The sequence below is a fragment of the Parus major genome, chromosome Z, assembly GCF_001522545.3.
Source record: "Parus major isolate Abel chromosome Z, Parus_major1.1, whole genome shotgun sequence".
Lineage (NCBI taxonomy): Eukaryota > Metazoa > Chordata > Aves > Passeriformes > Paridae > Parus > Parus major.
This window is the reverse complement of record NC_031799.1, coordinates 8,333,927-8,356,395: the sequence shown is the minus strand read 5'-3', so window position 1 is coordinate 8,356,395 and position 22,469 is coordinate 8,333,927. Positions and strand designations below refer to the sequence as shown.

General features: G+C 55.7%; 2 protein-coding genes across 12 annotated transcripts in view; both read left to right on the top strand.

Annotated features, from left to right (window-relative positions):
* Positions 1-14,956, top strand: part of FAM214B (family with sequence similarity 214 member B) — a 38,530-nt gene extending 23,574 nt beyond the window's left edge. For 6 of the 11 annotated variants that reach the window (XM_015652665.2, XM_015652670.2, XM_015652666.3 and 3 more), the window contains exons 2-10: positions 5,415-5,507; positions 6,111-6,312; positions 7,902-9,128; positions 10,673-10,731; positions 11,041-11,137; positions 11,552-11,710; positions 12,057-12,125; positions 12,571-12,776; positions 13,081-14,956. In XM_015652665.2, coding sequence (XP_015508151.1) covers positions 8,067-9,128; positions 10,673-10,731; positions 11,041-11,137; positions 11,552-11,710; positions 12,057-12,125; positions 12,571-12,776; positions 13,081-13,234 — 1,806 coding nt within the window. In that variant the 5' untranslated portion in view covers positions 5,415-5,507; positions 6,111-6,312; positions 7,902-8,066 and the 3' untranslated portion in view covers positions 13,235-14,956. Of the gene's footprint in view, positions 1-59; positions 647-1,438; positions 1,539-5,414; positions 5,508-5,616; positions 5,871-6,110; positions 6,313-6,696; positions 7,713-7,901; positions 9,129-10,672; positions 10,732-11,040; positions 11,138-11,551; positions 11,711-12,056; positions 12,126-12,570; positions 12,777-13,080 lie in introns of those variants that run through there. The other 5 variants (XM_015652660.3, XM_015652661.2, XM_033520432.1 and 2 more) reach the window with 4 other exon arrangements.
* Positions 14,957-15,094: 138 nt separating this feature from the next.
* Positions 15,095-22,404, top strand: STOML2 (stomatin like 2). Its single transcript, XM_015652675.3, has 10 exons — positions 15,095-15,197; positions 16,827-16,979; positions 17,249-17,348; positions 18,314-18,372; positions 18,629-18,730; positions 19,281-19,415; positions 20,545-20,689; positions 21,012-21,091; positions 21,303-21,431; positions 22,135-22,404. Exons 1-10 carry the CDS (start codon positions 15,147-15,149, stop codon positions 22,264-22,266), a joined length of 1,086 nt encoding a protein of 361 aa, XP_015508161.1. The 5' UTR covers positions 15,095-15,146; the 3' UTR covers positions 22,267-22,404.
* The last annotated feature ends 65 nt before the right edge of the window (positions 22,405-22,469 follow it).

Sequence of the window (22,469 nt, the reverse complement as noted above, 5' to 3'; positions counted from 1 at the left end):
TGCCATGGGTCTCCCCAGGGCTTGCAGGTCTGGTGCTGGCTGCACCTTCCCCTGTGCAGCAGCTACCCCGAGGTGGAAAGACACAGCTTTTTATGATGTGGAGCAAGCACAGAGGAATTTGCTGCTTGTGGACAGCTGTTGTCCTGGGCCTGGCTCGTGTCCTCCAGCACTTCTCACCTAGCGCTGCCTATGGAAGGGGAATGGGGGCTTGCCCACCCTCGACTCCATGTGCCAGGCAAGTGGGTGCCACCTCGGGCTAATGGGGGTGAATAGCTGCGGTGGAGCCTAGCAGCATCCTGCTGCCTCTGCAGGGATCCTCTTGGGCAGCGGAGAGTTTTCCCCACCCCCAGCTCTGCCGCTGCCTCTTTGTTTTCTGGCAGAAGCCTCTGTGCCTTTTCATTGCCGTTGAGGCGCCGAGCAGGAGCGTGCATGTGCCGCGTGTGCGTCTCGCCGGGAATGTGATGCGGGCTGGGAATCCTGCCGGGCCAGGCATCTCCCCTGCAGGGCAGCGGAGGCCAAACAGCAGCTTCAGGGGTCTCCTTCCCATGGACTGTTCCTCCGGTCGAGCAAGGCTTCGAGGCAGCTGGTCTCCCGCACAAAACCCTCTTTTGCGTTGACAGCGCTTCTGCACCTTGCCACAAGTCGAGTAAGTTGGATGGGAAGGGGCCGGTCCTCAGCTGGGCACTCGGGCTCTCCGCTGTGGTCCCCCCTCGCTCCCGCTGGGAAGGCACCTGAGATTAAAGCAGCGCCAAAGGCTATGGAGCTGGATACAGCGGTGGCTGAGGATTGCTTGTGCTGCGCCTGCCTTTCCATGTATTTGATCTCTCGACTTCCAGCGGGGACTGAATTCCTGTGCTGAATTCTGGGCTCGGCTCTTGTGAAAGGATCCAATTATTTTAGAGCTTTGAGCATCTCCATTTGCTGCCCATATTTGCGGCGCGCTGGCTGGAATTCCAAGTGATTAACGTGGCTGTGACATCCCTCCTAGGGGTGTTATCTTTGCTCGCTGTCCCCCACCGCCCCCCTCTTCCTCCTCCGGCAGCAAGCGAGCAAGACAGGCAGGCAGAGACAAAGGTCTGTCCTCAACCTGGGCTGTCCTCCCCGTAAGCGGCTGCTGCATGGGATTTCCCTGCCCTGCCTGCTGCAGGTTTTCTGGGCTCCCGGTCGAACACTGGAGCTGGCCGGCCGTGGGCTGTATCGTAGAGGTTTGAACCTGCTGGGCTGGGTGGGCAGGGGGTGCTGCCGGCCTTGGAGAGCTGCCCGATTGTCCTGCCGGATTTTAAGCTGCTTTTCATTCTTTGCGCTTTCCTGGGAAGAGGGGCAGCCGTGCGTGGAGGGGAGGTCGGCGGGGAGGGGGCTGGACGTGGGGGAAAGCTTTGCACAGGTGGCTGTCGCATAGTGAGATCTGTCTGCAGACCCTGTAAACCCCCCTTCCCAGCCACAGGCTATTGTCAGCATCGCCGTCTGCAAGCCAGGCACCTGGGAAAGGTGTGTGGAGGCGATCTGTACCAGGACAAGGGGCATCAGAGGGAGAAGGGGTAAGTCACTGGGCTGGGAGCTCTGCTCCGGCTCCCCCGGCTCCCAGGAGAGGTTTCATTGTGTTATCCTGATTTGGCCGAGCAGAAGGGCTCAGTCCCTGCAGCACCTGTGTGTGGTGCTAGGGCTGGGGAGGCACTGCATGTTGTTGGGCAGACCTCAGCCTTTGAGGAGGCTGCTGCAGCTTGGAGCCCCAGCAAGATGCACTGCAGAGAGGGCTGCTCTGTCCCTAGGGACTTGTGCACCTGGCCAGTGCTGCCTCCCATGGGATGGGAGGGAGCAGCAGCACCTCATGGACACAGTGCTGTGGGCACAGGGAGGTGTTGGGTCTATCTCTTTCTGTGTCTGGTGGTTTCTAGGAGCTTGCACTCATGACATGGGTGATACCTCTTGCCCCATCCTTCCCCTCTAGCATCAGGCTTCCTCCTCATTATTAGCAGGGGCTAGCACTGAACGAGGCTCTGCAGCTGCATAAATCTGGCATGGCAGGAGGCCTCCTGAAGACCCTCAAGAACAGCACTTGCCCTTGCAGTGGGGCAAGGAAACTCCCTCCCTGTGTATCCACTCCCTCTCCCTCTCCTTTCTTCCTCTTGTTTCCACCAAGTGTTGACTCCTTCCTCTCCAACCTGAATTCCAGGATAATGCCAGAGCCATGGCCAGTGGTCATTTTTTCGCTTCAGGCACAGTTTTCTCCTCTGGCTTCTCCTTTGTCATCTCCCTGGGACTGCCACCTCTACTACAGTGCTGGAGGTAGTCCCCAGCTTCACATGTCTCTCTGTCTTCTGATGGTGAGACGCCTGATCTGTCAGACTGTGCAGGAGCCCCTTCTCTGGTGGCAGCATTGCTGTTAGTGTTGCCATCCTTCAGGGCTATGACAGAAACTTTCTGTCTGCTGGCACTTCACAAGCTCTGCTCTTAGCCTGTGCCAAGGAGCTCCTGGGTTTGTGCTCACACTGCTTAGATTTCCTTCCTTCTCCTTGGGTTCAGGTAGGACCAATAGAGTTGTGATTTATCCTCTAGACAGTCTGTTTCCAGCAATTTCTGTTGCCTCTTCTCTTGCCTTTTACTCTGCTTGTTCTGAGGATGATTATTTTCCTTCTTCTAATGATGGCATTTCTTCCTAGCTGTGTGGTTCGTGCTTCACCCCCAGTGAGGCCACCAGTGTCTCTCCATAGCACTTCCTAGGAAAGGAAGCAGGAGAGAAGGTAGCAGCAAAAGCCACTTTGGTTGGCCAGCTGGTTTGGGTTTTTTTTGTGGTCTGAATAGTGCAGAGACCCCTTTTGGCCCTGACAACCACCAGGCTGGTGCTCTGTCCCAGGCAGCAGTGCCCAGGTCAAAGCCTCTTGTCTCCTGGCCATGTGTCCCTTTTGACTGTCTGGCAGTGCTGCCCTGGAAAGCCACTGGATCCCCCTGGGCAACTTTGGGCACAGATCTTTCTCTCTCCCTTGCACTGGTGCTGGGCTACCAGTCCTGCTAGGCTCCCAAGGGCTCTGCCTCATGACAGATATCCTCCCTGCTCCACACTCATCCTGCTTCCTCTCTGGCTGGCACAGTACAGCTCAAACAGCAGCAGATCCTTTTGCAGGCTGCAGCCTGGCATGTGGTACCACTGCTGCATTGCCCAGTCCTCACCCACCATCCTGCTCCATTGCCTCCAGACTGAGACCATGGTCTCTTAATCCTGGTTTCCCCTGGATGTGCTAATAGGAATGGAGCCATCAGGTAAGCCAAGCCCCAACCCCTCCAGGCCTGGCTGTGTTATTCCGCATGAGGCTCTGGTGGAATACAGTGTTTCTGCCCCAGTGCCTGGGACACGCTCACTCTCTGCAGGTCATTTGGCACTGGCTATTTCTTGGGTGTTGAAGCGTGGTGCCCTTCCCTAGACAAAAAATAGAGGAAATCTGTGGCTGGCTTAGCTCTACATCTAGGTGCTGGGAGATCTTGGCAAAAGCACAGGGCCCTGCCTGTTTTCTGGGCAATGAGGAGACCTTGGCAGGAGTAGAGTAGAGAATGGAAGAGCTCTATCTGGGCTTCCCTCAAGGGGCAAAGCTTTTGGAGTGCTGTCTTAGAGCAGCAGCACAGACAGAAACACTGTAACAAAAAAAAGAAATCAGCGTCAGGTAGGCTTAGAAGGAGCCAAACCCTTGGTGTGGGCACATGGAGCCCCCGCCATGTGCTGTTTCCAGAGGGATGGTACCTGTGATGCTCAGCTGAGCTGGTGAAGGCCTGGGCCTGGCTCTGTCCATCCATGTGGCCAGAATTAGGGCTTCTGGCTCGAGAAGAGAAGACAGTGGTGACCAGGTGGTTTCTCTCTGTGGCTGCTTGGAGTACAGGAGGCCATGGTCCCAGGGTTGCTGTTCCCCTCTGTGGGGAGACGGTGGGCTCCCTTGCTGCTGTCAGAGGCTGAGCTCTACTGTGAGCTGGATGGGCTGTCAGCAGGGAGGAGCTTGGCACTGCCAAGAGACCCTCTCTGGGATACAGCCCCTTGCATCTCAAGGAAGGTGAGAAGCAGAGCTACACCCCAGCTGTTCCCATCCCACACTGATGGGAACAGCTTCCTCCAGAAGGATGTTCAAGGACATCTTAGGGTGTACTTGGAGGCACTTTGGGTGATACTTTCCTGTCCCTGCCATGAGCCCATCATTTTCCAGCACAATGCTTCAAGCAACAGTATCTGGACTGGGCAAAAGGTGGTGTAGCCCTGTGTTCTAGCCATGTGTTCTAGTGGCTGGTGCTGGCAGTGCCTGATGACTGGTGTTGAGAGCTCAGCTGGGATGGATTTGTGTGCTAGCAGGTCAGCTTGTCCTTATACATCCATTCTCCTGAAAGACAGCTGCTGCTGGGGAGAAAATGGCTGTGACTTCAGAGCGACATGGGGAAGAGAATGGAAGGTGAAACTGTGTGTTTGTTCTGGCATGGACACACTCTTTCTTCTTCTGTATCAGGCTGATTCTTGCTGTTGGTTACTGATTTTGCTTCCCAGTGGTTGATAGTGCCACACAAGTCATGGTACAAGTCTCCTTCAGATATGAAGGAGGGAAACAGCAACCTTCCAGGCAGGCAGAGCACAGCATGTTACTACTTCAGCATCCACCCACAGCTGAGAGCATTCACTTGCTTTCCTACCTGCTTTGGTGAAGGCCTCATGGGGTGCCAGGAAGAGCAGGTCTTTCCAAAAAGCTTTTGTTTGGACCCAAGGTTTGTTACACAGCAGCACTGATTTCCCCTGCTGCAAATGGTCCTTGGGTGTGACTGACCTCAACAGGTCCTGTTCTGGCTGGTTGCTGGCAGTGCCCTCCCAGCAGTGGTGGTGACTTTTGAGCTGTCCAGCTCCCAGGGACTGGTCATGGCTGCCTGTAATATCAAATCTTATTGGAAATGTAGAGAAAGAACAGCCTGTTTTCTGGGGCAGGTGAGGTCAGGCAGCAAGCACAGCTGATGCTGCCTTCCCATGTGCAAGTTGCAGGCATGCAGAATTTGCCAGACCAGGATGCCACTTCAGGGGATTGCACTTGAGTGTTGCTGCCTCTGAGCATCCATTTGGGGTTTTTGTTCATCTGCCTGGCCCTGCTGTTTCCAGCCTTCAGAGCAATACTCACTGCTGGCTTGGGGTGCCCAGACAGTGATTGCTTGTTGGATGGGTGCTGCAGCGATCCCCCATTTAAGGGATGCATGAGGAGGGTGGTGGGGAGGGCATGATCCCCAGGGATAGGAACAATTTCCACCTTTAGCTGGAGGTGCCTGGGCTGGTGAAGCCCATGAGCTTCCTCTGCCACAGAGGTGCTGAAGGTGAAGCTGCCCAAGGGCCCTTGCACACTCTGAGGGTGTTGCACCTTGAGCTGCTGCTTCAGCTGACTTTTCTCCACGCCCTCTTCCAGGCATCAAAGCTGCAGTGCCCATGGGTTGTGACCACAGGGGAGTTGTGTTGCATCTGCAAATCTTTGCTGTACATCAAGAGCACATCTGAACAGGTGAGTGCTGTGCACATGAAAGGATAGTTGTCTTTGTGCTGGGAAAAACTGGTGGGGGGCCATCATGGCTCAGGGCTGTCAGGCTCCTCATTTCTGCCTTCCCTGACAGGCATCTCTTAATGGAAGAAAACAAAAACAATTCCAAGCTCTTCTCCTTATCTGTGGGGCCAGAAAGTGTCCTGTGCTGTGGGTGGAAGGGGGAGGAGGTGAACATGAGACCAGGAGCTAGCTGGAGGCCCAGAGATTGCTGCAGTGTCTTGGAAAGCAAGACATGAAATGTTCACCAGAAAGAAAGAGGAATCTGTTCCTATGCACAGGGTTTCATACAGGAAAGCATGCAAAAGGGATGTAAAATCAAGCCAGGTATGAGAGTTCATGGCTTAGCTTAAAATATTTGTGGTTTAAATGGAAATCAAGGTGTTAGCACTGCCTGAGGTGGGTGAGATGTATGTGGCCTTTGATTTGGGAGGTTGGGAATGGCTGAGCCTAAATGCTGCCCTCTCTGCCTGTCTGACGCTGCAGACAGGAAGCACCCTCCTGCTCTTCTTCCGGGAAGCATCTGAATCACCCCAGCCCTGCATCTCCCTCTTTCCTTCCCCTCAGAGCCACTGTGGACACTGAAGAGCTGGAGAGGACGTTGCAGAGGTTCGGAGGCACACCGTGATGGTGGGAGCCATTCCACGGCAGCCACGCCGCTTCTGGGGGGTGCCTGACTGGCAGGTGTCTTCAGCTAATTGTGCCAACGACCGCCTGCTGCAGGGCAGGGAGGTTAATCTGGAGCAAAGCAGGGTCCTGATGCAGAGGGGTAAGTGTGGGGAGCAGCCAGGACAGGCTGCAGTGTTGTGGGCTACACAGAGGGGTTGAGGTTAGCAGGGACATATGGAGGTTATCTGGACCAGTCCCACCTAGAGCCATTGCTCAGGACTTTGTCCTCATGACTTCTGGATATCTCCAAGGATGAAGATTCCACAACCTCTGTAGGTAACTGGTTATAGTGCTCAGTCATGGTAAAAACAAAATGGCTTTTCTGATATTCAGAGGGAACCTCTTATTTATATATCTAGATATCTAGATAAGATTTCACTGGGCTTCTCCAGGCTGAACAATCCTAGCTCTCATAGCCTTTCCTCACAGGAAAGATGCTCCATTTCATTAATTTGTTTAGTGTCCCTCTTTTGCACTCTCTCAGATGTGTCCTCACCAGCGCTGAGCAGAGAGGGAGGATCAGTTCGCTCAACCTGCTGTTAATGCTGTGCCTGGTGCACTATTGTTCTTTGCTGCAAGGGCACATTGCTGGCTCATTGGTGCCCACCAGGACCCCCAGGATCTTTTCTGTTCTGCTGCTTTTCAGCCAGTCAGTCTCCAACATATCCTTGTTGCATGGTTATACATTTTATCACTCCTTTTAAACAGACTCCCTGGTCTTGAGCACCTTGGCCTGCCATTTTCCCATCCACACCCCAGTAGGGTCAAAACAGCATAAGGAGGCTCACTTTCCACATAGCCTTGATCCACCTGGAGAACAAATTTCCCTATTGCTCACTTGCTCCTAAGCCCTTGCTCCACAAGATCGAGCACTGCTGCAAAGAAAGGCAAAAGGCAGAGCTGCCAGGCACGGGCAGTTTGTCCTCAGTGTGCTGGTGACTTTCCCTGCATCTCCTCAGCTCTTGCAACCATTTCCATATTTTTCATGCCTGAAACGAGCCAACATGTGGACAGGATTCTCACAACTCTCAAACTGGACTAAAAATCAAAAGTGAGGCACCATGCTGCACAGAGAAGGGCAGGCCCTTGGAGCTGGCAGGAGTGGGTGGATGGTGACCCTGGTACTTCACAGCTGCTGACTGAAACGCTGGAGATGCCTGGTCTAATCTGGCAGAGATAACAGGGATGTTAGGCCAGGTTCCTGTCCCTGCCATGGGGCTGGAACCAGCCCTGCCTCATTCACCGCATGTGGCCAGGACAGGTTGTCTTGGCCAGCACTGAGAGATGCTGCTGCTGTTGCCCAAAGGGGTGATTACAGTTCTGAGCCCCTGGGACTGGTCTGACCTGCCTGACTCCTGAGCTCCACAACAGTACAAGCATGTCCCTGGCAGAGGGCAGCTCTCTTCCTCCCCACCTGCCCAGACTTGTCCACAGGTGTCTCCAGTCTGTCTAGAGACTTCTCTCCTTGCCCAAACCAGGAAGGAAGTGCTGAACCTGCAGGTGGGTGATGCCTCAGGGTTTCCCAGAAAGCCATATTAGCCTCTTTCTTCTTCCTGTCCCTGGAGAGGGAGGTTCAAGTGGGCTGTGTGAGGAGCCATGTCCCAGTAGGTCCCTTGTAGCCAGAAGCCTGGATGAGAATGGAGATCCTGTACTGACACTCATCCTTCTGCTCTTTTTTTTTTTTTTCAGATGCTGTGCTGCAGAGCACCTCGTAGTAGAGGGCTCACACAGAGATCCTGAGTGAGAGAGGGCCCAGCTCACACCCCCTGCCCTTGCACCCTCACCTGTGGCACTTTACAGTCCCCCTCCTGCTGCTGCATGGGCTCCACTGGGAGTCCCAGCAAGTGAGGCTCCATGCGGCACATCCACACAGAGACGTGTCTGCCCCCGGAGCGCAGCACAGACCCCAGCCTGTCCAGGCCCAGCGGGGAGACACCCTTGGAGCCTTCCTCACAGTGCTGCACCCACCGCAGCATCCTCATGGGCTACAATGAGACAGAGATCAAGCGCCAGAAGGTGTACCAGGTGTCCATCTTCTCCCACCTCTCCAGCTCTTCTGAGAGCACGGAGCAGCGGGCAGGCACCCGGCCAGCTGTCAAGAGGGGATACCCCGAGCAACGAACTCTGGAGGGGGGTCGAGATCCAAAAAGAACTCACTGGGGTGAAAAGGGGGTGGATGGGGGCCCTGGGCAGCCTTCCCTGGATGATGATGATACCTTTGAGGATGGTCTGCTGGTGGAGGAGCTCTCCCTTTGTGGTTCTGCCCAGCACTTCTCCCACAGTGGGCTGCGGGTGGTGGAGCATCGCTGTGAGGGCAGCAGAGAGGACAAGTTGCAGGATGTCTCCTCCTCCTCCTCCTCCTCCTCCTCCTCCTCCTGGCCCCGGCACATTGCTTGCAGTACTTTGCACATGAGAGACAGTTGCCCTGTCTCATCAGGGGATCAGCCCATAGACTATGGAGAGAATGGGGAGCCAGCAAGTGGCCACAATGTACTTCACCTTGAATTGCACAGTATTGCACAAACGACCCAGGTGGACCCAGGTGGGAAGAGAGAGAAGCCAGGGAGCAGCCCATCTCATACCAGTAGGGCTAGCAGAGAAGCAGAAGGGCCAGTGGTGGCCAATGGGTGCAGGGAGTCCCCTGTTCCACAGACAGTGCTCAGCCCTGAGCCCAGCAACTTGAGCTCACAGGAGATGACACCCTGTGGGAGCAGCCAGCTCAGCAGCACTTGCCCAGCCAAAAGGAAGTTGCTGCCCGCTGGTGAGGTTATGGCTGACTCTTGCTCTGAGGATGAGAGCCTGTCCCCACCAGCAAGGAAGAAGAGGGTCCTGCCATGCCATCCTGTGCCCACAGCCTGCCGCAGCACGGATGCCAAGGGAGCTCCGTTCTGGAATCACCTGCTTCCTGCAGCCAAGGTAAGCATTGCTCATGTGGGGAAGTAAGGAATGGCCTAGGGATGCCCAGAACTCAGGAGTGTGGTTGTGGGCAGTGTGGTCCACTGTGGCACCATGCCCTGTCCTGTCCCTGAGTTGGAGTACTGATGTCACCAAGGCAGCAGCTGACAGCCCTGGCACACATAGTCTTGTTTTAACAAGCTTTTGACATCTTGTAGTCACTGGATCCTCTGCATGCAACTGGCTTTTTCTCCTGGAGAGCGTTGATTGGACAGGATACAACCTCCGTGTGGCAGTGAGAGCTGGACATGTCATGAAGCCACATTTGGTGTCTGATGGCTTCATGTTAAACTATGAAATACCAGCAAGTTTGGGAAGAGCAGCTGGCCACTGCCTGCCTGATGAGGAGGAAGGCAGATTTGTGGGGTGGCTTTAACTCCTGGCCATGATGCCCATTAGAGCAAGAGTCTGCAGGCAGTGGGAGTGAACATGCTTTGACCAAGGAGGCCAGTGCTGTGTGCAGAGATGCCACTAGCTTTTCTGCCATTTTGAGGTGCCTGTTGCATGTGCCCAAGGTGACAGCAAAGGGGCAGATCCGTGAGGTTTGCAATCCCCATAGCAGCTCAGAAGGTGCTTCCAATTTCTCCTTTCTTACCTTGCCCTTCTTATTAGCCCCCTGCCCTCACCCTGTCCTGCCAGGTGAGGCTGCAGCAGGCTCAGGCCAGATCTGGCACCTTCTTCTTTCTCTGGGGTATCCCAGGGTGTGGGGACCCACAGGAAATGATGTCAGAGCTACCCTGGCTTCTTCTGCTTGGAGCTGGGACACAACATCCATGGCACACATCTCCATCCCTGCCTGTCTTTTTGGTAATTGTCCCCCAGCCCAGCTTCCCCAGCACTTGCAGAGTGAAGCCCTCCAGCAGCTTCCCTGGGTTTTCCCACCCAGTCATGTCAGCCAGGTCCATCATCCCTTTGTGTTGTGCTGCCCTTTGTGTGGCTTCCAGAAGGGAAAGCCCCTGAAAAAGGGAGATCTTTAAAAGGAGGCTACAATGTGACTGTGACTGTAGGATCCTAGCTGTGGGTAGGGGTGGGCAACACACCCTTCTGCCTGGTGGCACTGCTGAGGACTTTGCATGAATCACCGGGGGACAGAACTTTTCCAAGGCTGGTCAGGGAGTGTCCTTGTAGGTGTCACCAATCCCTGTGAGGTGCGAGGGGGTGTCATTGTGTGTCTCTGTCTATAGGTGTCTTGTCACTGGGGCTGCTCCTGAGACCTGCTTTGTAAAGAGGGAACAGTGTGTTGTACCTTTGGGTACTGATACCCTTATTCCCAGCTGAGCCACTTCAGGGTTTGGGCAGCCCCATGTCCCCACCAGATGCCATAGTCCTCGTACTGCCCTGCTGGCCACCCCTCCAGAGGCTGCTGATGGCTGCCCAAGGAGCCTGTTCGGTGTGCTGGGACCCAAATGGGAATATGGGGCAGGGCAAGGGCAATGGCACCTCCCAGGGGTGCACGGGCCCTTGTTGCTGCCCTAACATGGTTCTCCATTTTGTGTCCTCTCCAGAGCTCTTCTGATTGCACCACAGTTGGGAGGAGGCTGAAGAGTGGGCTGCGACTCAAATCGTGAGTTTCCTGTCAGCCCTGTGGGATGGACGTGGGGGTGCAGGGTGCCTACCCACCTCAGTACCCTGCAGCCCCATGGGAGGTTCAGGTTGTGTTGAGTCCTCTTCCTGCCCTGGCCAAGGTATCTTCTTTCCACAAGACCACAGACTGGGGCAGGGGCTTTCTGCTTCCCCTGGGATGTAGGAAAGTGGGCTCAACCTCTAGCAAAGGTTCGGGGGACCTAGAGAGAGATCCATACTCCCAGGGATATGAACACCCCAGGGCTGTGTGCTCTTCAGTTCAAGACCTGCCTTCTCTCCTCACTCCAAGGCGACATCTCCGAACCAGCCTCCGGAGAGGCACCAGGTCCCCTACAGCGCCCTGGGCCACCACCACTGTCAGCCATGCTCTGCTGGGCAACTTTGAGGTAATGGTGCCCATCTGCTGGGGGGAGGTGGGTCCCAGGGGCTCCACACAGGGAGCTCCACACAGGGAGCTCCACTCAGTGATGAGTGTGAGAGGCTGAACCTGATGGGGAGCCCTGGCTGATTGTCCCCAAAAGGCCTGGCGTGCCACACAGCCATGGCTCAGCCAGCAGATCCTTGGGTGGAACCTGCTGAGATAGGTGCAGTGAGGCTGAGCTGAGGCACTCTTACTGCTCATCTCCCTGTTAGATGGTTGGTGCTATCCCAGCAGTTCAGGGTGGGTCTGTCTCAGAGTGAGGTCAAGCAGGCATGCAGTCACTTGGGTGTGGTGAAGATGGGAATGACTTCACCTGGAGCAATGAGGCAAGGGGTAGGACTGGTGTTTGAGATTCCCTAACGCTTCCCTCCCCTCTCAGGAGTCCATCCTGAAGGGGTGCTTTGCACCATCAGGGAGGATCGAGGGTTTCACGGCAGAGATCGGTGCCAGTGGCTCCTACTGTCCCCAGCATGTCACCCTGCCTGTCGACGTCACCTACTTCGACATCTCTGAACACAGCGCGCCCTCGCCTTTCCTGGTACGTGGATGTGGGGGAGCTGTGGGGGGCTGTATCCTGGCACCCTGGGGCAGCCGCTCACCGCTTGCTGTGCTCAACCTGTGCTTGTTGATACGGCTGCCTGTGCCAGGAGCAGTTTTTAACCCAAAAAAGCAAAAAGGGAAAGAAGAGGCCCTGCTGCTTCATGGTGGTCATTGTCATCACCTCTCTTGTCACCACCTCTCTGTTGCTGCTCCTGTTTGGAGAGGGGCTGAGCTGGGGGTCTTCTTGCTGACTTGTGCCAAGTGTTCCCAGTGAGGGAATCACAGTCCTAGGCTGGTTCCCAACGGCTTTCTCCCTCTCTCAGACATTGTTTCTTTTGCCCCAGGGAGTGATTGACTTGGAGGCCTTGGGAAAGAAGGGTTACAGTGTCCCCAAAGCTGGAACCATCCAAGTGGTGAGTCATTCCCTGGCCTGTGGGGATGGGGCTGGTTGGGCTCTGGTTGCCCTGCTTTGGGGGGGCATATGCTTCATGACATTGTTAGGTAGGGCAACAGCTGGAAAGGGTGTCTCCTGCAGGAGGTTATGTGGCCACCAGGACAACATAGCAGAGGAGAGCACAGGGTGCTGTCAGGGACACAAGGTGATGGGAGAATCAGGGAAGGAAGAGGTGGGTGAGGGTTTGGGCAGAAAATTGTGTATGTGCAGTGTGAATGGGATGTAATGGAAGGGGAGCACAGGTGTGAAGGCGGGTGAAAAGGACTGACCTATGACACTCAGGTTAAGCCCTCTAAGACTGGTGTGGTGCATTCTGGATCCTTGGCCCAGCAGCTTTTGCTCCCAGATGCCCCATCTCTGCCCTGCATCCTTCCCAGTCTCACCCCATTCCCCTCTGCCCCCAGACCTTATTTAACCCAAACAAGACTGTGGTGAAGATGTTCTTGGTGACATACGACTTCCAGGACATGCCGGCCAACCATATGACCTTCCTACGCCATCGCATCTTCCTGGTGCCCGTGGGGGAGGAGGAGGGGTCCACAGCAGCCCCCAGTGACCCACTGGGCACCAGCCCGCCCCGCAGGGTCCTCTGCTACCTGATGCATCTAAGGTAAAGCATGCTGGGGTGATGGGCACCTGCCCCAAGGTCACCTGGGCTCCTCTCCAACATGTCCCAAGCCTGCAAGACAGGAGAAGGGACTAGGGAGGAGGAGGGACCAGCTGCTCCTTTGGGGAGGCTGGAGCTGCCACCTTGCCCAAGGGCAACTGTCTCTGTCCCACTGAAGGCAACCAGAGGCCAAAGGGGCTTCTGTGACCGGGGGCCAAAGTAGTCAAGGGGATTGTGCTCTCACTGAGGATGCCCTGCCCTTACCTGGGGTTCCTGAGGTCTCTCTGCCCTGCTCATCTCCACACAGGTTTCACAGCTCCAAGTCAGGGAAGATCTACCTTCATGATGACATTCGGCTGCTTTTCTCCCGCAAGTCGATCGAGGTGGATTCGGGGATCCCCTACGAACTGAAATCCTTCACAGAGATGCCGCGGAACCCCTGCTACTCACCCCGGGCCTGACCTTCTTCACCCCAGACCCCAGGGCCACTGGGGAGCCTCCAGCCCAGCACTTTGGGGAGAGATGAGTAAAGGGCCAGCACACACTGCTTTGAGATAGCACCCACCCTCCTGACCAGCATGGACACCAAGCTCTGCAGCTGGGCTGGGATCACCCAGGGGGCTTCACCAAGAGGGGCAGAGGCTGAGGAGCAGCCCTGGCACTGCAGGGACATGCCCAAGCCTGCTGCTGGCACTGCTCCCAGCCTGTAGCCTTTGCTGTGGCTGAGGTGGGTGGGTGTGGAGTGAAGGGCTGGACTGGAGCTGTGAGTAAGACCACCCACACGGGGCCCCAGGTCAGGGAGCAGAAAGTGTGAAAGAGTTTGTATTTATTAGTATTTATTGTTGCTGGGAGCACAGAGGAGGCTAGTGTAGAGGATCAGAGGTGCTGTGCTTGTTCTTCCCCCCAGCCCTGCCTGCACCAGGCTGCCTGTGTTCGAGCAGGGCTGTGGGGACTGCGAGAATGACTAGGGACAAGGATGCCTCAGCCCATGCAAGGGAGTGTGACCCAATGTTCACACAGGGTGCAGGTCAGGGGTGTGTTAAAAGCCCTGTGACAGGCTGAGCCTCTCTGGCACCAGCTTTGCAGGGCCAGCCCAACTCCAAGCAGTTTGAGGAGGCTGCACTTATCTTCAGTCTTTTAGGGCAAGCCAGACCCCAAGAGGCCTATGGCTGTCAAGGAAGTGTCCACTGCCAGGTTCCTGAAGGTAAGAGACACAGCTGCCACGTGGATGGGGACCTGGGGCTCTTTGCAGGAATATGGGGATAGCCCTCTGGGCAAGAGCCTCCAGAGCACGTGAGCTGTGGACCTGAGAAGATTGCCAAAATAAAAGGAACCTTGCACTGTCTTTGGGTGTGGGGTGAATCCCATGCAGGAGGCAGCTTTGGGCAGGGGTCTGCCAGCAGCATGATCAGATGCGGGAGGATGGTCATTAGCCCCAGCTTAGTCCTTGGGAAGCGGGGAAGCAACAGAGGATTTCAAACTCTGGGAGCTGGGCTGGATCCTCGGGAGCAGCAGGACTGGGAGAATCCAGACTGGGGCAGTCAGAGGGGAAGGGCCAAGGGTTAAACAAACTTGCACATTCCCAGTCTGTATCGCCCCTCTGCCCTCTGAGGGTCTCAGCAAGGCTCCCCCTGCCAGCCCAAGGTGAGGGGATACTCAGCACTTCCATCAGAGGGAACAAGAAGGGGAGAGGCGCGACCCCATCAACTCCCACCCCTGGGGCTGAGACCCCGGCGCGGGGTGTGGGGCTGGGCCAGGACTGGGGGGTGCGGGGGTGAGGTCCTGCTCTGCCCGGCCCGGGGGCGGCCGAGGGGCTCCGGCCCTGCTGCACTGGGGTTAGGAAGCCTGAACCTGCCCCTATACTGCCCGTACACTGGGTTCCTGAGCCCCCCAAACGGACCCCCCTTACACCGGCGCTTGCTCCCCTCAAACCGGGGCCCTGAATCCCCCAAACCGTGTATCTGAGCTCTCCCCCAGCCGGGGGTCTGAGCCCCCCGACACCGGGGGCCGCTCCCCCCACTGCCCTGCCCAGCGGGACTCGGGCCACGCCACCACACCGGAGTCTCCCTCGCCCCCAGGTCACCGGGGCTGCCCCTCTCGCCGTGGCCCTGCGGGCTCGCGAAGGCCGTGCCGGTGCTTCCCGTGTTCGTTTCTAATTTAATAAACGTCCGTTTGGAGCTCCAGAATGAGACCGGGGCTGGCGCCCCCGAGGGGGGGCAGTGCAGAATCGCGGGCGGGCGGAACCGGGGACCGCGGCCGGAGGAGCCGGAGGGGCCGATCCGGGCGGCGCACCCGGAAGCCGCGCGGCGCAGGGGCCTTCCGGGAGTGCGGGAGCGGCGGCGGCGGCGCCGAGTGGGGCGGGCGGAGGGGGCGATGCTGTCACGGGCGGGGATCCGGGCCCGGCCCGGCCTCGGGCTGCTGCAGGTGCGGGGAATGAGGGTGGGTGGGGAGGGGACGGGGAGAAGTCGGGGTTTGCCCACGTGGGGAAGGTCCGGGTAGCGGGTGCTGGAGGGGCCAGGAGAAGGGGTCTGGACTGTGGGCACCGGGATGAGGGGGATGGTGTTGGAGGTCTGGGAAATACTGAGGGGGAGATGCACAGGGATGGGGTAAAGCGGTGTTGGGGGGACGCAGAGGACGGACGGGCGTGGGGGGTCGGAGGTGGGGGTTAGCGGGGTGGTGGTTTCGCGGGTCCGAGGAAGAGGTGAGGAGGAGTTGGGCAGGATGGGGGTACGGGGCGGGGAGTTAGAGGTGGCTGTGGACAAATGGGTATCGGGGGATTGAAGAAATACGGGCGGTCTGTGTTGTTGGAGCTCCGGGAAAGTGCTGCGGTGGTGGTGAGGAGCTGAGCAGGAACAGGGCTATGAGGCTCGGCGGGGTGGAAAGGATAAATGGGTGCGGGGGGACTGAGAGGGAGTCGGTGAGGTGGTGTTTGGGGTCCGGTGAAGGGCTAGCGGTGTGGGGGCTCAGTCGGGAAGAGCTGGGCAGGGACGGGGGAAGGGGTGCGGTGGCTGTGCTGTGAACAGGCGGGCATGGGGATATTGCTGAGGGTCTGGGGAGAGCCAGGCAGGGATAGAGGTGAAGAGCGGGGCGGTGGTGTAGAGAACAGACAGGTAAAGAGGCTGAAGAGTGTGGTCAGTGGGGGAGTGTTTGCGGCTGGGAAGAGTTGGGGGGTGGGCAGGGGGATGGACAAGGATAGAGAGTAGGGAGGGAGAGGAAGGTGGTGCAGAGGACAAATGAGTGAAGAGGTAACTGAGGAGGTAGGGGTTCAACTGGTATTGAGGGTTTGGGGGACACTGTGCATGGGGAGGAGGGGTGCAGAGAATGAGTGGGGTATGAGGAGGACTGAGAGGGGTCTTTGGTGGGTGTTGGGGATCTGGGGTGGTGGTGGTGAGCTGGGCTGGGCTTAAGGTACAGGGGGCATTGCAAAGGAGGCTGTGGATGAATGGGTATGGGGAGTGGTGAGGTGGGGTTGGGTTGTTGTAGGAGAAATGGATGTGTGGGGACTGTGGTGGTGTGAGTTGAGTTGGGATGTGGGGAGGTTGAAGGAAGCTGTGTGAGAGGGTCTGTGGTGAGGACGATGGGGGAATGCCCAAACAAAACAGCTCTTTGTGGGTGGTCCTGGAGGCAGCCAGAAATGGGGAGGCACAGGTTGTTGGAAAGGGGTGGCCTGGGACTGAGGTGAGGGAGAGAACTGGGGGGAGTGTGCCTGAACAGGTTATAGGCTGAGTGGGGCCCAAGAGACCCACATGCACACACCTTCATTGCCCTTGCGGTGGCAGGGAGGCTTTATTCCCCACGCCACGGTAGATGTGAGAGGATTGGAGACGTGCAGAAAGCTCTGGCATGGGAGTGAGTCCCCCTGCACTGTGAAGAAGACTGTTCGTGGTGCCCAGGCCTCATCCCTGTGGGAACACCCTTACAGCATGGGCTTATTTGGGGCATTGTTTCCTGCCCTGGTGTCCTGGTCATGAGCCCAGAAGGGGTAACAGGTGTGGAGCTGGGCTCTGAGGTGCCAGCAGCTGGTCTCAACCCTGCTCCATCTCCTTCCCCCAGCACTCCCAGCAGCTGAATCGTGTGGCACGGCTGGCCCCAGCTCCGTGCCGCTGGAACTCTGGGCTGCCCATGAACATCGGGGTGCTCTTTGTGCCGCAGCAGGAGGCCTGGGTGGTGGAGAGGATGGGCAAGTTCCACCGAATCCTCGAGCCTGTAAGGAGCAGCTTTTCTCCCCTTCTGGATTCAGCAGGTTCCTAAAGCTGTAGCGAGGCGCGTCCTTTGCACGAGGATCCAAGAGGGGTGGTGGGTTTAGCTTCCCAGGCTGAAATCCTTTTGGCTGCCTGTGGACTAATTTTCCTTGGTGGGGTGTTAAAACCACTGAGTAACTGAAATTCCCTGTGCATAAAACATTTTTGCAGTGTGTGGCATGGGCTTTGTTTGCATGATGCTCTCTAGTCTATCTAATCCCACCCTTTTCCCAGGGTTTGAACTTCCTCATCCCTCTCCTGGATCGGATTCGTTATGTCCAGAGTCTCAAAGAAATCGTCATTAATGTCCCAGAGCAGTCAGCTGTCACACTGGGTGAGGAACAGCTTCCGTGTCCTGCCCCTTTCCTTCTGCTGAATCTGGGGTGAGCAAGGGACAATGTGAGCATGAGTGGAACTGTCCCAAGCTCCTGCACTCAGTCCTGTCCCTTGGTACCCAGGCTTGGCCATAAAATCAGAAGATCGCTGAATGATTTGGGTTAGAAAGGCCCCTTAAGTTCATCGTGCTCCAACACCCCTACCATGGGCAGGGGACATGTTCCACTTGGCTGGGTTACTCAAAGCCCTGTCCAGCCTGGCCTTGAACACTTCCAAGGATGAGGAATCCACAACTTCTCTGGGCAACTTACTTCAGTGCATCACCACCCTCACAGTAAAGAACTTCCTAACATCTAATCTAAGCCTGTCCTCCATCAGGTTAATGCCATTCTCCCTTGTCCCGTCCTTCCACGTCAATGTGAAAAGTCCCTCTCCAGCTCTCTTTAGGTACTGGAAGGCTGTTGCTGTGAGTAGGGGCACCTCAGGAGATTCCAGCTGCTTTCTCAGGCTGCAGCTGCCCCTTCTTGCTGAGTTGAATGCACCTGAAGAAATAAATTTTTAAGGTGCTCTCCTTTATTGAACCACACAAAAAATTTCTGCTTCTGTAAAAAAACATTTTAGAACAGGTTAATGGATGTAATATTAATGGACAGCTCTGTTATATCTCTAGTTTTAAGGGGTTTGTTTTGTTTTTTTTCCTCGTTATATCTTTATTTATGAGAGCTACAGTGTGAAATGCTTCTGTCTGGAAAATCAAGACCTGTTGTGTATTAAAACACAACAGGGAATGTAAGGTCCATTTTACAAAGCTTTTAGATAAGATCTATTTCAGCCAGTCCTCTACTGTGCCATGGTGATATGCCAGGGTGAAAAAGAGTAAACCTGCTCAGTTGTGGAAGAGGGGATTTCCGTGTTTTGTTTGTGCTGCTTCAGTAAACAGGGTCTGTTGTTCTCTTCTGACAGATAATGTCACTCTGCAGATCGATGGTGTGCTCTACTTGCGGGTTATGGACCCCTACAAGGTACTACCCCTGCCCCTTGGGCACCTTTCTCCTGGCTCTGCCCACTCCCCTGCTCCCCAAAATGTGTGCTCCAGCCTCTGTGTCCTGCGTGGCAGGTGGGCTGGGCACTCTGACACCTCCCAAAGCTCCAGACTCCACATTTTCAGCAGTGGTGTCCGGCAGATTTCTTGCTTTAGTGCTCTGTTTATCTCTCCTGCCTTGTTCAGGGTCCCTCTTGACATCCCTATCCACTTTGTTTTGTGCTTCTGCTCTTCAGGCCAGCTATGGGGTGGAAGATCCTGAGTACGCAGTGACCCAGCTGGCCCAGACCACCATGAGATCTGAACTTGGCAAACTTTCCCTCGACAGAGTATTCAGGGTGAGTGGATCACGGAGCTGACAGTGTCTCCCAAAATCCCAGGACAGCCTGCATGGCCAGGCTGATGTGCTTAACAGCAAAATGCCCTTTGCTTAGAGGGCTTATAGCTTCTGTTTCAGTTGACCTATTGGTGAATCAATGGAGATGGGTTTTGTTTCAGTTGTTTCTTTAACAGGAGCTATTTTTCGCTCTTGTGGTATTTGGAGGGGGTGATGGGTGGCATGTGCCCAGACCCAGGTGGTCCAGCTGCCTTTCTCGAGTTGGTGGCTCTTTGCTCAGCCCCAGTGACCAGAATTGCTGTCATTCTCTTGTATCCAGATATACACCAGATGTTGTATCCCAGCAGCTTCAGTGTGGGGCACTGCCTGCCCTAGGAGATGGTGACCCCCTTCAAGAGCTGCAGGAAGCACCTGACTCTGCCTGAAACCTATAGAGATGTTCTTTTCTGGCAGACCTTGACCTGTGAGGGAGGTGTCTGTTTCCCTCCTGACACCTCTCTCATGCTAAGCCCCTCTTCCCTGCTCTCTGCTATTTCTTTTGTGCCTCCCAGGAGCGGGAGTCCCTCAATGCCAGCATCGTGGATGCCATCAACCAGGCTTCAGACTGCTGGGGCATCCGGTGTCTGCGCTACGAGATCAAGGACATCCATGTGCCCCCTCGTGTGAAGGAATCCATGCAGATGCAGGTGAGGCTCTCTGGGAGGGAGGTCTGGAACAAGAGGGAAGCCTCCTCTTTCACAGTGCATTACAGAATCACAGAATCAATAAGGCTGGAAAAGACTTCAGATCATCAAGTCCAACCTATGACCAAACTATCTTGTCAACCAGACTGTAGCACTAAGTGCCGTGTCCAGTTTTTGCTTAAAGAACTCCACAAACAGTGTCTCTACCACCTCTCTGGTAGCCCATTCCAATGGCTTATCACCCTTTCTGTGAAGAAATTCTTCCTAATGTCCAACCTAAACCTCCCCTGGTATTGATTAAGACTATGTCCTCTCATCCTGTTGCTGACTACCTGGGAGAGGAGGCCAACCCCTGTGAGATTACAACCTCCTTTCAGGTAGTTGTAGAGTGTTAAGGTCTCCTCCTGAGACCTTGTCTTCTCTTGTCCACACTAAACAACCCCAGCTCTCTCACGAGCTCCTCATCAGACTTGTGCTCCAAATCTTCCCCAGCTCCAGTGCTCTTCTCTCGACACTCCAGCACCTCAATGTCCCTCTTAAACTGAGATGCCCAGAACTGGACACAGGACTCGAAGCGTGTCCTCACTAGTGCTGAGCACAAGGGATAATCACTTCCCTGGTCCTGCTGGCCGCACTATTGCTGGTATGGGCTATGATTCATTATTTTTACCTCTCCAGAGCTGGCAGCACCCCCTGCCTTGCCTCAGGAGGGCACTGTGGCTGCAGACATACAGCTACTGAATAAGTAACTCCTGTCATAATTTTTGTGGTGATGGCCTCTGCCTGCAACATACAAGTCCTGCCAGCTTCCTCTAAAATCCCTACTGGTCTCTGTGAGGAAGCAAATCTCAGAGCTGAAGGTCTCCCCTTGAGAAAAGCTGGACACCACATATCTGGGCTGGAAGAGGAGGAGGGGGAAGCAACTGTCCACTTAGGTGGGGATGGGGCTGTGAAGGGCTGTGTGGCATGAGGAGCAGAACCAGCCCTCGCTGAGACCAGTGTTCTGTAGGTGTATTTTCATGTTTTGCTAAGCCGTGCTTCCTCCAGCAGAACAGAAGAGCATGTCGTTGTCCCACAGATGGGATTTCCCCAGCACAGCCATGGCAGGCTGGTGTCTGACCTGTGTTTGCAGGTGGAGGCAGAGCGACGGAAACGGGCAACAGTGCTGGAGTCGGAGGGAACGAGGGAGTCAGCTATCAACGTGGCTGAAGGCCAGAAGCAGGCCCAGATCTTGGCATCAGAAGCTCAGAAGGCCGAACAAATCAACAAAGCTGCTGGTAGTGCCTGGATCTAAAATGTGGGGTTCCGTAGGCCTCTGGACTGAAGGGTGGTGTTATGGAGGAGAGACTGCATCACTGTGAGCGAGGCTTCCTCGGCCACTCTGATCTTTCCCTGCTGGGGCCTCCTGCTGATGTCAAGTTGATGTTACTGCCCCACCCCAGCCTCCCCGCAGGAGGCCTGCGATAGTGTTGCTGTTGGGGAAGAGACAACCATGTGTGCATGAAATTTTCTTGATTTGCTCCCTGAAATGGTCTGGATTCAGTCTTTGCAAGTGCTTTGTCATGATTCTGATGTGCAGCCTGCTGTGGTTCATTGCAGGAGAAGCCAATGCCATGCTGGTCAAGGCCAGGGCCAAGGCAGAAGCAATTCAGCTCCTGGCAGCGGCTCTGGCACAGCAGGTGAGTGTTGGCTGCCTGGAGCAGCCTCTGCGGTGGTGCTGGCACTGGGGGAGGTGAAACTGTGGGCAGGCTGGCACCTGACTTTGTCCTGGACTCTCTCTGGCACTTTTGGCAGCAGGAGGGAGCAAGGATCTTTGCTGGACTGGGGTGGGCAGGGGATTTAGGGAGGAGTGAGCTGTTGGTGGAACGTAACTTGTCTCTCTGTCCCCAGCATGGCAATGCTGCCGCCTCCCTGTCTGTAGCAGAGCAGTATGTGAATGCTTTCTCCAAGATTGCCAAAGACTCCAACACTGTTCTGCTGCCTGCCAACACCGGCGATGTCACCAACATGGTCGCACAGGTCAGTGTAGCCCCGTGTGTCTTGGGCTGCATCCAGAGCCCCATGGGCAGCAGGGGAGGGAGGGGATTCTGCCCCTCTGCTCTGCTCTGCTGAGACCCAGCTGGAGCATCCAGAGCTGGGGTCCCTGCACAGGAGGGACAGGGACCTGCTGGAGCCAGCACAGAGGAGGCCGCCAGGATGATCAGAGGGATGGAGCACCTCCCCTATAAGAAAGGGCTGAGAGAATTTGGATTGTTCAGCCTGGTGAAGAGAAGACTCCAGAGAGATATTGTAGCATTTTCCAGTACCTAAAAGGAGTTTACAAGGAAGATGGAGAGATACTTTACAAGGGCACATAATGATAGGATGAGGAATAATGACTTTAAACTTGAATGAGTAGGTTGAGATTAGATTCCAAAAAGGAATTCTTCCCTGTGAGGGTGGTGAGATACTGGAACAAGTTGTGCAGAGAAGCTGTGGGATTCCCCATCCTGGGAAGTGTTGATGGTCAGGTTGAGTGGAACTCTCAACAACCTGGTCTGATGTGGGGTGTCCTTGTCTGTGGCAAGGGGTTAGAGAAAGAGGATCTTTAAGGTCCCTTCCAGCCCAAGCCATTCTTGCTCTCACCCAAGTGAATCTTGCTCCGCAGAGGTGAAGAGGGCACTCTGCTGGGGTCTGGCCCTCTCCTCTCCTTCCCTTCCTATGACTGTCTCATTCCCTCCAGGCCCTGGGGATTTACACCACACTGACCAAGCCACAAGCTGTGAAGACCCAAGATGAGATGCCCCCAGCCCACGAGGATTCCCACTCCCCTGCCACGGAGGTGCTGAAGGCAGAACAGGGCAGCTCCAGCTAACAGGGCTGGAAGGGTCCCATACCCTCTCCCAAGGCCTGCCAGCAGTCCTGTTCTGCTGCAGGCAGTCACTTCTGTTCCCTTAGTCCCTATTTTGTATTGGATTTAAATCATGTAATAAATGGTAACAGTGCTGCTGCAGCATGTTCCCTTGTGCTTGGGTGCCTGACCCCAGCATTCGATGCCAAAGGGGGACCATCCCTCCT